A 15,393-nucleotide genomic window follows, 5' to 3' on the forward strand; every position below is an offset into this window, starting at 1 on the left:
TCATGACCTGAGCCGAAATCGGAGCCACATTCCTACTGAAAAGTTAACTTGAACAGTGTCCTAAACCCAAAATGCAAAAGCTATGAAACTTCTAGAAGAATATATACCAGCAAGTCCTTGTGGCCTTGAATCAGACAGATTTTGTTTGAGCGGGGACCCATCAAGTGTGAGTCATAAAGAAGGCGGGACGTCAGAAAAATGAAAACCATTTGCTCCTTGAAAGGTCCTGTTAAGGAAATGGAAAGGTACCTGGCGGACTGGGGGAAAGCGTTTGCACAACACACACCCGATGAAGAACTCGCTTGCATAACAGGTGAAGAGTGCTCCGACTTGGTATAAAGACCACAAAGCCCCCTGAGTAAAATGGCGTAAAGGTTTGAGCAGACGCGTTCACGGAGGACAGGATGTAACACACAGATGGGCCAACGAATGGATGTTCCATATCACCGGCTGCCAGGGAGACAGAAATGAAAATAAAATACTGTATCCCATCCACTAGCCTGGCTACGATTAACACATGACGGCAGGTGCTGGCGAGGACAGGAGGACACCTGGGGTCCTCATACGTTGTTCCCGGGAAGGCAAAGCCGGCCGATGACTCCAGAGAACAGTCTGTTACATTCTTAGGAAGCTGAGCAGAACACTACGCGGCAATCTGACCACCAGATAGTTGTCATGAGTAGAGGTGTCTTCCCAAAGCCCACTGAAGACCATCCATAGCACTTGGTTCGCAGTAAAGAACTAGGAACTGCCCACGTGTCCAGCAGCTGGCAAGCCGTTCGCAGCGTGCGGTGTCCCCGCGGTGGGGGGACGATGGAAGGGAGTCCCTTTACCCGCAGCGACCGGGATACGTCTCGAGAGCACGGTGCCGGGTGAAAGGAGACAGGCCCAGGAGCACACACTCTTCAGTCAACTTGTGAAAATCCACAGGAGTCAAGACTGTCCCGAAAGAATGTGGATGGTCGGTCTCTCGGCGCTGGAGGTGGGAGACGGGGACCGACCGCCAAAGGGCGGAGGGCATTCGGCACCTTCGTGCGGTAGTGTTCCCGTGACCGCGTACGATTTTCCAAAACTCACCGAATCAAGTCACTTAAATTAGGCACGTTTTATTGTATTGAATTATACCTCAATAGAGCTGATTTGAAAAAAAGAACAAACTTTTAAGGTACAACCGTTACAATTATCAGCATCACTCGTGTCAAGTCAGTGAGCTGAGGGCTGATGCTACGACTGAGTGGTGCCCCCAAACCCATATGTCGAAGCCCTGCCCCTCAGGTTGATGGTATTTGGACACGGGGGCCTTGACAGATGTAATTCAGCTTAAATGAAGCCATAAGGGTAGGACCCTGATCTGGTAGGATTAGGGTCAGAGAGACTGGATCTCAGTCCTCCCCTTCCCTCTTTCCCTTCCCCTCTGTCCCTCTCCCCCTGCCTCCCCTCTCCCTTTCCTTCCCTCTCCCTGCCCTTCTCTCTCCCACCCTCCTCTCTCCCCTCCCACCTCCCTTTCCTTCCCCTCCCATGTGCAGACACATGACTGTCTTCCAGCCACAAGAGAGCCTTTTCTAACCCCCCACCGCCCCCTCCAGCTGCTTCGTCGGACACAGAATCTCGGCTCTGTGAGCCCACATCACTAAATCTGGTCCAATCTGATTTACGTTATGAGTTCAGCAACTTACACTTGTTACTGAGATCGCTCTCTTGACATTGGGAGGCTGTGTGGTCAGACACCAAATCTTGGCAACTGCCTGGGGAAACCCACAGGTGCCCAACGGGTGAATGCTGGGGACGTCCGCTCCCAGGGTGGTCAGCAGAGGGCACCAGAGGACTGGCGTGGGAGCTGCATGAGCGCCCTTGGCCGGAAGGTCCTTCTAGTCACTAGCCCTGTGTCCCAAGTAGGACAAACAGAACAGAATGGTCCTTCTTTCCCCCAAACCACATTTCTGCCTGTGCCAGACAAAGGTTGAGCACCTATGAAGTTCTGTGCTCTCTTTGGGCTACAGAGAATCATGGAGTCGGCCAGCCGTGGGACCTTGTAGAAACCTGGTCATCCAGCCATGGTATCAGCACGTCCCTGTCTGAGCTGCCAGGGGAGCCCGGCTGGGCTGGAGCAGGGGTCAGACTCTTCCGGGTGCTGTGGACAGAGGCTACCCCTCTGTTCCCAACCCATCTGGGCGGTGGGGAAAGGCAGCAAACTCCCAGGAATGTCCTGGAAACCTCCCACAGATGTTCACTTAGAGGCAGACAAGCCTTGGGCAGGGGACAGAGGCTGTGAGAAGCTGGTGATGGGACCGAAAAAGCCCTCTTCACCGGAACACCTCTGGCCAGTGCCTGGGACAGGGACCACTGCCCCCAGGACCACAGCACAGCCAGGGCCACAGGAGAAGCCCTGGGGAGGGGACTTGGAGGGACTGGCCTCCTGCATCAGCAGGCAGGATCGTGGAGGGTCTGAGAGCTGTGTCCTGAGGCAGTGGGGACACATTTGTCTCCTGGTGGGGCCTGGACTTCTGGGCTGTGGCTTCAACAATGACTGTAACTGGCATTACGTTCTCACTGAGCCCTTCCTATGTGCCTGACACTGTGGTCGGCATGTTGCACGAATTGGCTCATTGACTCCTCACGACAAGATGCTATTGGGGACACCTGGGGGGCTCAGTCCATTGAGATTTCAGCCCAGGTCATGATCCCAGGGTGAGCCCCACATGGGACTCTGGGCTGGGCTTGGAGTCTGCTTACGATATTCTCTCTCTCTCCTTCAAATAAAATTTAGAAAAGATGCTGTCAATACCCCCACTTTGCACACGAGTAAAATTAGGCACAGAACATCTACGTAACTTGCTCAAGGTCACACAGCTGCGAACTGAGCTTGAAGCAGAAATCATATAGAATATAAGTGCAGCATATGTATTTTGGAGATCTGATACTTATGCTCTCACTGCCACAGCCCGATTCCAGGGCTCCCCACGGAGGCTCAGATTGTGCTGTGGTCTTTCCTTCTCTTTCTTTAAGCAAAAGGGGCGGGGGGGGGGGGGGGCCCGGGGCCCCTGGACCTCAAGGCAACAGCGAGGGGTATTTGTGTGTATAAACCACACCTCCAACATCCGTGTATTGAGCATGCAATACCTATGATGAATATATAACCGATCCTCATAATTCAGATCCCCTATGTGCAAATTCACCTGCTGGCTAACGTTTATTTGTGACACGAACACTGCCAGCCGAGGTCTGGCAAGGTGACACTGTGCCTTCTCGTTACAGCTCTCAGACTGTAGACAGGAGACCTTTCATGGCCGATTTAGTACTTCATTTTTCGCATCTTTGTGCTTTTCGTTGATTTCGCTGTTTAAATGGTTCCTGTGCACAGTGGGGAAGTGCGATCTGTGGGCGAGAAGGTCGTGTCGTGCCGTGCAGAGAAAGCAGGTGTGCATGTGAGGTACGTCCGGGCATGAGTTATAGTGCTGTTGGCTGTGGGTTCAATGCTAATGAGTCAATAATACATTTGAAATAAATTGTCTTTAAGCAGACACACACATCAAGCACCGTCACATTGGTCATTGATGAAATTGGTTAGGAGGCCCTCAGGAACCTTGAACAGAGAATCGGCTGCACATATATATTCGGGACATGGTGACCGTGTCGTGAATACGAGGTGTAGATACGTATTCGCCAGGCTCCCTCCACATTCTGGACACAGCCATGCTGCTGTGTGTGGGGACGGGCTTTCCTACATGACCCCACTTGGTGTCAGGATGAGAGCAGACGGTCACCTCTGCCCAGACTCTCCCGAAAGAGCCCACAGCGTACCAGGCACCAGGCAGTTCACAAAGATCAGTTTTAATTCCCACCACAACACGGCTAGGAATCTAACTCCTACCTATGTTTTACAAACAGAAAAGCGGAAGATCTTGAGAGATAAGAGAACCCCCCCCCAAGGTCACACACATGGGATATCAACCCACTTGTGCCCTGTGGCTCGTCCTGCTGTTCCCGCTGCCAAAAGGCTGGCCGGTCCCCTCTTCTGTGAGCACCTGTCACGGCACCTGTTACCTGAACCAGCCAGGAAGAAGCCTGCAGGACACTGAGAAGCCAGAGACCAGGACGGTGGGATCGAGGGCCGGAGATGGCCTTCCCCTTCCTCTGCTCGGGCTCTGGGGGCAACCGCTGGACCCTCTGCACCCCTGCCCGGCCAGCGGGGTCCCATGGGAGGGAGGCGGAAGGAGGGAAAGAGAAGCAGACACGGCAAAGGGGTGAAGGAACGACCTCATCGGAGGAGGAGAAAGGAAGGTTGGTTTTTCTCATGGGGTGAGTTTGAATGTCACCAGCTGTTGCTCCTGGGACAACGAGGACCCTCCGGTGGCCCATCTGGAGGGGGAGGAGGGAGCACAGCCCCAGCCACCACGGTGGGGTGCAGCAGGATGCAGGGTATCTGACACGGGGTAAGTCGGCCAAGCCCCTGAGCCCAGGGCGAAGGCCATGGCCGCTGTTCAAGAATCCACCCTTGGTCATCAGACGGGCGGTGTAGGCTCCGCTCCTCCAGGTAAGGCGTGCTGCACCAGGAGACCCTCCAGGAGGAAGCGAGGCTGGGGGCGGGGGGGCACGAGAAAGCTCCGAGAAGGATGCCACGTTCCCACGCCCGCCGATGGGTGCAGAGGGCCCGAGGACAGGAGCGGCGGGCCACGAAAGGCCCACGGAGGGCATGAGACCTGGAGCTTCCCGAGCCCTGCAGGCAAGGCGGCCCTGTGCCAGTTCCGGGAGCAGAACCCCAAACTCTCGGTTCCAGTCCAGGGGCAAGACCCTTTCCGAAGGTCGGGGCCTGACGTGGCTGTGCCTCCGGCGTGAAGTACACGGTGAGGGACACGGTGCTCTGTGGTGAGTGACGTCACAGGCGCCAGGGTCCGTCTCCGCAGCCCATCTGTCCTGTGTCAGAGACCCCGGTCCCACGGGAGCCCTTGTCTCCTTGAGCTCACGGGTGTGTTGTAAGCCAGACCAAGATATGACGCTGACTTGGCTTGACTCAAAATAGGCGTCCCGAGAGGTGATGTGGGCCGAGGTCCTTCCTTGAAGAGGCGTTTCTGAGCATTCCTACCTTTGGATGCAGAGTGGGCACCCTGGGCAACCCCCAGCCCTGGAAGGAGAGGCCTTGGATTTCCACGGTGGCAGGCGGGCCCGTGGGTGACACCCTGGCTAAGCCGGTGGGTTCAAGCTGGAGGCGGCATCGGGAAGGAGGGAGAGGCCACAGAAAGACTGGCCTGTGTCATCGCCCGCACTCCCGCCCGACTGAAGAATGCCGGGACCCTTTCGTGGAGACCCGTAGAACGAGGTTTTGCGCCCAAACCTTCCTCCGGTCTGGCTTGATACGATGGAAGCTGTCAGCCTCCTCTCCGGACGGCTTCAGACCTCGGCACTTACAGGGGGAGGCCAGGAAACATGGAAGCCCATTTTGGGAAAGTGTCGCTGGGTGGGGGGGGGGGGGCGCTGAGCCGGCCCACCCCGCCCCACACGCAGGATGAACAGGTGGCTCCCACCCTCCGTGCAGAAGCCGCGGTCCGGGACGCGTTTGATACAAGCGAAGCAATTTTGTAACTATGATCGGAAATTATGTGTTACTCCAAGACTTTTTAAAAACTTTATTTATTTATTTATTTTTTAAACTTTAAGTTTTTAAAAAATATTTACTTATTTTTGAGACGGGGCAGGGGGCTGAGGGAGACACAGAATCCGAAGCAGGCTCCAGGCTCTGAGCTGTCAGCACGGAGCCCGACGCGGGGCTCGAACCCACGAATTGCGAGATCGTGACCTGAGCCAAAGTTTCAGTTGGCTTAACCGACTGAGCCACCGAGGCACTCCCCCCCCCCCCCAAGAGGTTTTCAGGGCTAAAGGCACTTGAGTTTTTATACAAGTGATCGGGAACAGGAGTGGTTGTGGTTTCTGAAATTCCCGTGCACACAATCCTTGATTGCGGCTGGCACAGCCTGCGTGTGCCGGGTGGACCCTTGTTCCAGCAGCAAATGAGAGAATCAGAGCCGTGCACCCTCTCACCTGCACACACACACACTCCCTCTCCCCCTCTCTCCACTTTTGCCTCAATGAAGCCAAGAGGAAATTTAGCAGATTTTAAGGATTTTCTTTATTTGAAGGAGTTGTATGTGGAACCAGTGGAAAGGACAGAAAGCCGATTCAGGAAAGCCAGGAAGTCAGGAAACCTGAGATGTGGTGGTGAGTATTCCTCATTTCCAGACATCCAGGGAGCTGCTGGGTCCTCGGAAGGGACTCCTCTTAATAATGACAGTCTGGAAATTGGAAATGGCGGAGGTTTGAAATGGGCAGCGTTAGGGGGCCGGGGGAGCCCGGGGGCTCCTGTCAATAGACTTCCTGCTGAAGGACCCCCGTTCTGGGGGGTGAAGGGGGACACTTCTAGGGGGTCCATTCTCCCCCCCACCCCCACCCCAAGAATGGCAGTTGTCCAGAATGACCCTTAGCGAAGGCATCGCTCGGACGAGTCTGAGAGAAGGCTGCACTCTCCGGAGGACCCTGAGGTTCTAAAACGGGGAAAGACCATCCAGCACGGTCAAGGCCACGGTGCCCATTTTGGGAAAGTGTCTGAGCTTTCCTTGGTGTGGCCAAACGCGGTGTCAGGAGACACGCTGCAGCTAATGGGGAGGGGGCAGCCAGACCCTCCTGGGGTGGCGCTGGGCAGGCAGCCGTGGGCAGAACGTGTCCCTGCGGCCCCCACGTGAAGGGAGCAGTAAGGCCCCGGGGGTTGGGGGAGGCCCACGTCCCCCCACGCGGCCCCCAGCACCGCACACCACCCTTAGTAAGTAGCACCGCAAACCGGTGGCCTGAGGACAGTGAGTTGGGCGGTGCCACCAGCCGCACCGGGACCCGGGGGCGTGACTGAAGTGACCTGCTCCCTGCGGCCGTCACACGAGCCACAGTGGGAGCCTGGGGGCTTTCGGCTTCTGGAAAAGCAGCCGTCAGCGTGGACAGCATTCCGGACTTGCCCTCAGAGCCGTTTCGTGCTGACCTGGCCCCCACGGGGCCCAGGGGCCTGGTGTCGATGGCGGGGGGGGGGGGGGGGGGGGCGGAGAGTCGGCTCGGGGCCCGGCAGCCCCCCGCCACGGCCCGGCTCCCGCCCCGCCCTGCACGGACATTACCGTCCACGGACATCGGGAAGAAGCACCAGGGCACTTCGAAGATGTTGTCGGAAAAGCAGCACTTGCGGGACGCGCACTCCTTGGGGCTGATGCCCGGGTACCCGCAGTTCCTACGGGCCAAGACTTCCATGACGCATTCCTCCGACGCTGGTCACGCGGCCCCCGGAACCGGGAAAGGAGCGACACGGAGACCCGGTTAGGGCAGCTAGCTAACGGCAACTTCTCTTCCCGTCCTCCCCGGGGGATGCGCTGGACCTCAGCCTCGGCGTGCGCGGGGGCCGCCGGACTACAACCCCCAGGCCGGCCGCCTTCGATCCACGCAGAGGCCGCACGTCAGAAGTTCTGGGGCCCGGGGTTAACCATTTCGCCTCTCTGGACCCGATATTCCCATCTGTAAGACCGGCCGACCCACCGTACCGTGAACTTGAGCATGTGGAGCATCTGGCCGAGGTGCTGAAAGCCAGCCCCGCTTCCGCCAGCGGGAGGGCCCCGGCGAACAACCACCCGTCTGTCTTGTCCCCTTCAACGCCCAGGGAGCCCGTCACCCACAGCTGCTGGCGGTGTGGACGGGCGGCCGCGGGCACGAGTTCCACCCACACGGAGTGCTATGCACACGCAACTTTCTCTTGTGCACGCCTTGGAATTAAAGACCTGGTATCTTGCTGACGTGCACTGACGTCAGACTCCTTCGCAAAGGAAAATCCTGGAAGTTTTAACTGAGCCTCTCACCATTTAAGGTCTATGAGCGGTCATGTGGATACCGTCCTATGAAATGCCTTCAGTGCCCTTAGAAGCTCCTTCCCAAGTCATACTTGCACAGCTAGGAGGGCCCCGAGAGCTGTTTTTCCTTCTAACACAGTAAAACTGACGGGTTCTCACAAAAGTCTGCAGAAGGGCAAGTGGCTGACCCCGGGGGCTCCTGGTGTGGACAGCGGGCCAGGGCCCCCTTTCTCCTCCCTCCTGGCTGGCCCGGGCGGGCATCCACACATACACACTGGGAAGCCGGTCAGGGCGCCAGAAGAGGGCCAGCTCCCCCTGGGGGTTACCTTGCTTCGGGAGGGGGTGGAAACACCAGGGGACCCCCACGACGCTGGAGTCGAAGCAGCAGCCAGAGGAGAAGCACTGGTCGCTGGTGATGCCCGGGAATCCACAGTTCTCCCTCTTGTGGGGGGCTATCCGTGAGCACCGGCAGGGGGCTGTGGAGAGAGCCTCGGTCAGCCTGAACCATACGTGCTCCCCGCCTGCCACGTGGGTCCTGCGGCCGCGCAGGGAAACAGGAAAGTCCCATCCTGCCTGTATTTGAACCACGTGATGCCCTTCTGAGAAAGGGCATCTGCAGAAATTATTTTATTAGTTTAAAAAAAAAAAAAAGAAGAAACCTTCTGGAAACAGGGCCGACAGAGGACCTAGGAAAAGTCAGAGTAAAAGGTGACCAACGTGGGCTCCAGACACCCTGGGGGCCCCTTCCCAGCCCTTCTCCGTAGCTGGCCCACCGGCTCCTGTGCTCACCCTGACCTTGTCCGCGAAGGATGGCTTTCCTGGAGGTGCCACACAGCCCCCCGTCATCAGGGTGTCCTTCCGATGGAAGGGTGCACGAATCGCATAGCCCACATCACGAATCTCGGGGTGCCTTTTTAGCTACTTCTGCGCTCAAGTGAGCCCATCACACCCCACCCCGGCGCTTTGAGGGCAACAACCAAGAGCACAGAGACCCAGCGAGGCCAAGGGAGGCACCGCAGAAAGCACGCAGTCTGCACACCTCCGTTGCATTTTGGGGGTGCGCGAGAAGGTTCTCGGGGCTCGCTGGCCCCAGTGCTCCGTCGCCCGGTCAAGGACACCGAGAGACACAGGACAACCTACAGCCGTTCACTTACAAGGTTTGTGGGCCCCTGCCGGGGCCCACAGCCCCAGGACCAGGAGAACCGCCAGGAGCCGGACGCCTCGAGGTCCCATGTCCATGTTGCACCCCAGGGCAGAATGCACAGCGCCCGCTGCCACGGGCCGTTTTATATTCTGCTCTCTGTTTGCTCACCAAGTGCAGATAACCTTCCTGTGTCCCCTGGGGCACCAGCCCTGTGGCTCCTTTGTTAGGAAAAGGGGCTGAGGTAGCCCGCTGCTCCAGAGACAATACGAGGTTTCCGCCAGGGGCTGCGGGCACACTGGCCAGGCCTCCCCCTGCCCTGGGCTGGGAGCCAGGTCATACCAGGATGCCGACGTGGAAAACTGGCCACGTGCACATCTGGCACTGGGCACTCACGGGATCACACCCAGGAAGGGATAAGCCATGTATGTCTCCTGATAAAGGAGGCGGTTACAGGATTTTTTTTTTTTCTTTTTAACTATTAGGCCCAAGGTTACTGGGGAAAATGACCAAGCCAGCAGGAGACATGGAGAAGACCCCACCTCCAAGGCAGCGGGGACGCCTCTGCCAGCCCCAGCCCCTTGTCTCCTGTGTCTCCTCGTGTCCGTCCCGGGGAGGGGCTGCTCCCCCTGGACACGGGGCTGGTGAGTAAAATAACAGGTTCATTTCAGCAACCCCCGAAACGCCTCGGTTTCTCTTCCATGGGAGCGCTTTGTCTCCTCAAGACAGAAGTCTGCCCACGCGCAGGGGTGAAATGCTCCGGGGAAGAGAGTCCGTGCCTGGGACGGAGGGAGAGGGGAGGGGAGGGAGGGGGAAACACCCCAAGGGACAAAGAGGGGAGATGGAGGGCAGAGAGGAGGTCGTGACCCCCTCCCCACTCCCGCCTGAAGTCCTGTAGGGGGTCACCCATCTGCGAGTCGCAGGTCGAGCCGCCTGGGACCCAGAGAGGCACAGAATCCCAAACCCGGCGTCCTCTGTGCTCCAGGCCTCCTGCCCCACCCAGTCCGGCCCCAGGATGTGCACACTCAGCATCCACACAGTCCTGGGGGCCGCGTGCCCGTCACCTGAGCTCGTGGGGGCCGGGGGGACTGGGTGCTGGCCGTGTGCCCAGATGTCTCCACGTGCGTGGGAAAAGCATGCTCCTTGGGGAAGAAGGCTGTGACCTGCACCACTTCCGATGCCCCTGCCCTACGTCATCTGCCAACCTTCAGCCAGTCACTTCTGTCCAGGATTTCAGCACTGAGTTCACTGTGTTCCTTTCACGCCAAGACTTAGCAACATCCCTGCTGGCTTCCGCATCCCACGTCCCCGTGGGCAGCTCATCCAAACTCATAGTCGCTTGCGGTTTCATCTCTAGGAACACCCCTCCCTACTCTGTGTCTGCTACGGGTCTCCCACGAGCACACTGGGGATCCACGCTCCACTCAGAAAGAAGACACGTCAATGTTCTTTCCGTTCAGGTGTCCTAAGCTTCTAACGTTTTCTCTGTTCTCCAAATCCCCAGGGACCCCTCGGTCCCTCTCGTTCCCTCTGTGAGCCATCGTGCCCGGCCCTTCCTCCGCCCCTCCTTCCCAGCCTGCTCCCCACGGTCCCCACTGCAGCCGCTGTGTCGCCCTGGTGCCCAGCGGTGCGCCCATCCACGAACTGTCTCCAGGCCCACTGCACCCGCTGAACCCACCGGACGTCCGCCTCCAACTGCGGCCACGGTCGGTGCGGGATCTGCATGGATCCTGGCCCTCACCGGTACGGACCCTTTCCTTTGAAGTTATTCTTCTCCACCCCCGTCACTTCCGTCCCACAAACTGCAGCGGTGATATCGTCTTTCAGTTCACACAGAAAACAGATACCAACAGACGGGAACCTCCACAGACGTCCCTCGTGGGGATCGCTGCCTCCGACTCTCGCGGAGAAACTGGTCCCAGACCATCCCTCCCGGCACAGGTAACTCGAAACATAGGAAATAGCGGGCACGGGTGCTGAGCATGTACAGAGCAGTGGCAGGCCGAGGGAAGGAAGCGGTGCGGGCGTCCCTCCATCACCCTTGTTCTCTGCCTGCAGGTGCCAGCTGGACCATAGGCAGCAGGCAGACTCGCCGGGCTGCGGGGACAGAGGCTGAATTAGAAGCCTCGGGGGGAGTGGATTTCAGGGGAGGGGTCCCAGAGAGGAGGGCGCTCCGGAAATAGGAGTGGGGGGGGGTCTCCCTGGGGTCTTACTGAAAGAACCAAGCTGCCCACGCGGACACAGGGCAGGTGGGAGCAGCTGCTGGGGAAAGAACGAGCCCCGAGGAGGGCGAGCGGGGTGGCCACAGGGCGGGAATCATCCGAGCTCTGACAGTGGGAGAAAGCCCATTGGTCGTGTTGGGCACTCAGCAGGGACACAGAAGGCCCTGCCGTGTCTTAGCCGGCTCAGGTGACCACGTCAAAACGCCACAGACGGGGTGCCTTGAACAGCAGACCTTTATTTCCCACAGCTCTGGAGGCTGGATGTCCAAGATCAGGCTCCCTGCATGAGGGGGGTGTGGTTCTGGGGAGGGGTCTCCTCCTGGTCCGCAGATGCCACCTTCTCGCTGTGTCCTTGCCTGAGAGAGAGAGAGAGAGAGAGAGAGAGCGAGCTCTGGTGTCAGACCATGAGGACATTATCCTCATGACCTCAGATGGCCCTAATTACCTCCCAAAGGCCCCACCTCCAAACAACGATCGTATCGGGGGTTAGGACCTTAATCTTATGGGGACACAAACATTCAGGCCACATTATGCCATAAGAGCAGGGTTGATCCAGTTCTAGAGCAAAGGCGCTCCATGCCCGTCCTCGCGGAACTTTAAAACAAGTCCTAAAAGCAAGTAATTTTACTAAGGGAGACAGCAAAACCCAGACACGTGACATTACATCCACGATGTTTAGCACAAAACCAGACATGTGAAGGAGCTGGAAAACAGGACCATGGTCATTGGAAAACACAGGGAATAAAAATAGACCCAGGGGTGCCTGGGGGGCTCAGTCGGTTGAGCGTCCGACTTCGGCTCGGGTGATGATCTCGTGGTCCGTGGGTTCGAGCCCTGAGTCGGGCTCTGTGCTGACAGCTCAGAGCCTGGAGCCTGCGTTGGATTCTGTGTCTCCCTCTCTCTCTCTGCCCGTCCCCTACTCACACTCTGTGCCTTTCCGTCTCTCTCAAAAATAAGTAAACATTAAAAAAATTTTTTAAAAGAAAAGAAAAGAAATGGCAGTTTATCTGAAGCCAGCGCAGTGCAAATTTTTCAGACTCTTGCGGAGAGAGAAAGGGGGCTGAGAACAATGAATAGAACCTCAGTGACCCCAGAGGCATTTTCAAGGGTTCTAACAGTCATGTAATCGGGGTGCAGGAGAGGAGAGAAAAAGTATTTGAAGAAATAATGGGCAAGCAGTTTAGGGGGGACACTTGTTGTAAACTCTAAACCCACGTATCTTAGAAGCTCAACAAACTCCAAGCAAGAGAAGTACGAAGAGAACCACATCCAGGCAAAGCTCGGATTGTTGAAAATGAGTGTTTAATATAATCCTTGCGACCGCTGGAGTTCTCCACATACAGGACAAGTCAGGTGACTTCTCTCTGGGCCAGTGCAAACCAGAAGGAACCGAGTGACAATTTTTAAGCACTGAAAGATTTGTAAAGACAGAATTCTATACTCAGTAAGAATACCCCTCAAAGGGGCGCCTGGGTGGCGCAGTCGGTTAAGCGTCCGACTTCAGCCAGGTCACGATCTCGCGGTCCGTGAGTTTGAGCCCCGCGTCAGGCTCTGGGCTGATGGCTCGGAGCCTGGAGCCTGTTTTCGATTCTGTGTCTCCCTCTCTCTGCACCTCCCCCGTTCATGCTCTGTCTCTCTCTGTCCCAAAAATAAATAAAAAACATTGAAAAAAAAAATTAAAAAAAAAAAAAAAAAGAATACCCCTCAAAGAGAAAGGCAAAAATACGCTTTAAAAATGGATTTTGGGGTGCCTGGGTGGCTCAGTCGGTTGAGCGTCCGACTTCAGCTCAAGTCATGATCTCACGGTGCGTGGGTTCGAGCCCTGCGTTGGGCTCTGTGCTGACAGCTCGGAGCCTGGAGCTGCTTGGGATTCTGTGTCTCTCTCGCTCTCTGCCCTTCCCCCACTCGTGCTCTGTCTCAGAAATAAATAAATACACCAAAAAAATTAAAAATGGCTTTTATTTTTAGAACCATTCTGGGTTCACAGCAAAATTGAGCAGAAGAAGGCACAGAGATTTCAGACCATTTGTTTTGGGTTTTTTTAGGCATGTAACAAAAGCCAAGAGAATCGGCCACCTGCAAACCTGTTGTCCGGGGGCTTTTCAAGGTCGTGTTTCTGGCTGAGGTTGCGGTGACCTCTAACGCAGGGTGTGAGTGCCCCCTTCTCAGCTGGCAGGATCCACTCAGCGTGGCACCTGCTTGGCACCTGTGTGTCATTAAAAACTTTTTTTAATGTTTTATTTATTTTTGAGACAGAGAGAGACAGAGAGTGAGCAGGTGTCCCAAGGAGAGGTAAGAGGAGAGGTGGAATGAAGAAGTTTAAATGCTTTTCAAAGTGTCACAAGCCCCCTAAAACCTGAGTAAGATAAAATCTCACATTTTTAAGTTTACTTATTTATTTTGAGAGAGAGAGAGAGTGAGCGAGGGAGAGAGAGACAGAATCCCAAGTGGGCTCCGCGCTGTCAGCACAGAGCCCGACGCGGGGTTTGAACCCACAAACCGTGAGATCATGACCGGAGCCGAGATCAAGAGTGGGACGCTTAACTCACTGAGCCACCCAGGCACCCCAATAATATATCATTTTTACACTATCATCAGGGGAAAATGTACTTTTACTTCCAGCATTTACAGACCCAATCTCCTCAAATCCAGAAGAGCAGGGATCCTCCAGCCCCCTCCTCAGCATGCAGGCGTCGGCAGTTTGGTTGTGCTGGTCAATAAATCAGCTGAAAAAGGGCGCCTGGGGGGGCTCAGCTGGTTAAGTGTCTGATCTTGGGGTCTGTGGGTTCAAGCCCCGCGTCGGGCTCTGTGCTGACGTCTCAGAGCCTGGAGCCTGCTTCGGATTCTATGTCTCCCTCTCTCTGCCTCTCCTCTGTTGTCCTCTCTTTCTCTCTCTCTCTCTCAAAAATAAATAAAATATTTTAAAACTTGCTAAATAATAGAATCTTTAAAGCCCCAAACTAAAATCATCCATATAATAAAAAACGTGGCTAAAACTGGGAGAAGAAATAAGCAAATGAACCAATGTTGATAGGAATTCTGATAGAGTCTGGGAGGGAATGACATTGGAGATTCTTGATAACCTATATTTGAGAGATATAATTAGACAGACATGAATTTTAGCACCGTTTTCAATGTGCTGTGTGATAAAATTCCTCCTTGAACTTTTTTGAAAGACTCCTGTTAAGATTGAAATTTCTTGAAGGGGCACTTGGGTGGCTCAGTCAGTTAACAGTCCCACTCTTGATCTCAGCTCGGGTCATGATCTCACAGTTCGTGGGTTCGAGCCCAGAGTAGGGTTCGGCACAGACAGCGTGGAGTCTGCTTGGGATTTTCTCTCTCTCTCCCTCTCTCTCTGCCCCTCCCCTCCTCTCTCTCTCTCAAAATAAATACATAGGCTTATCAAAAAAAAAAAAGATTTAGGGGCTCCTGGGTGGCTCAGTCAGTTAAGCATCTGACTCTTGGTTTTGGCTCAGGTCATGATCTCACAGTTTGTGGGTTTGAGCCCTGCATCAGGCTCTGTGCTGGCAGTGTGTGGCCTGCTTGGGATTCTCTCCCTGCCCCTCCCCGACTCCCGCTGACTCTGTCTCTCTCAAAATAAATAAATAAATTTGTTTAGAAAATTTTTAAAAATGATTTAAATTACTTGAAGACGTCTCTGTGGTATCTGAGTGGGTTCTTTGTTTTGTTTTACCCGGCACCTCGCTGAGACAAGCCATGATCTGGCCAATCTTAAAACTTAAAAATATTTGAACCATACAGGTCACTACATATCAAGGAAGAATAATACACTGTAATAGAAGTTGGCAAACCATGGCCCGTGGGCTCATTGTCTGTTTTTTAAATAAAACTTTATGAGAAGCCAGCATGCCCATTTCAATCCCGTTTATGACTGCTTTCACGTTACAGTGGAAGACCTTATGAGTTGTGATGGAGACTGTAAACCCCACAAGACCTGAACTATTTACTATCTGGCCCTTTATGAAAGAAAAATCTCCATACCCCGTATTCTAGTCTTAAAACTCTCTAACAGTGAACTTTCAAAATAAAGATGGAGAGAAATGTTTGTATTTTGTTTCATTTGGAAAGAAGATGTTGCGGGAACACGGCTCGATGTTTGTTCTCCTTCTTCTGTAATCTGCTCTTGAAAAACGCCTCC

At 55.1% G+C, this 15,393-nt stretch overlaps 1 protein-coding gene and 1 long non-coding RNA gene across 2 annotated transcripts; one reads left to right on the forward strand and one right to left on the reverse strand.

Annotated features, from left to right (window-relative positions):
- Window positions 1-6,100: 6,100 nt before the first annotated feature.
- Window positions 6,101-9,153, reverse strand: TFF2 (trefoil factor 2). The gene is made up of 4 exons (XM_058732094.1): window positions 9,026-9,153; window positions 8,198-8,347; window positions 7,152-7,298; window positions 6,101-6,287 (listed from the first exon to the last, which is right to left on the reverse strand). Exons 1-4 carry the CDS (start codon window positions 9,108-9,110, stop codon window positions 6,274-6,276), a joined length of 396 nt encoding a protein of 131 aa, XP_058588077.1. The 5' UTR covers window positions 9,111-9,153; the 3' UTR covers window positions 6,101-6,273.
- Window positions 9,154-9,413: 260 nt separating this feature from the next.
- LOC131512900 (uncharacterized) lies at window positions 9,414-10,995 on the forward strand. The gene is made up of 3 exons (XR_009262370.1): window positions 9,414-9,656; window positions 10,517-10,755; window positions 10,840-10,995. It is a non-coding gene; the product is annotated as an uncharacterized LOC131512900 (long non-coding RNA).
- The last annotated feature ends 4,398 nt before the right edge of the window (window positions 10,996-15,393 follow it).

The sequence above is a fragment of the Neofelis nebulosa genome, chromosome 5 (genome assembly GCF_028018385.1).
Source record: "Neofelis nebulosa isolate mNeoNeb1 chromosome 5, mNeoNeb1.pri, whole genome shotgun sequence".
Classification (NCBI taxonomy): Eukaryota; Metazoa; Chordata; class Mammalia; order Carnivora; family Felidae; genus Neofelis; species Neofelis nebulosa.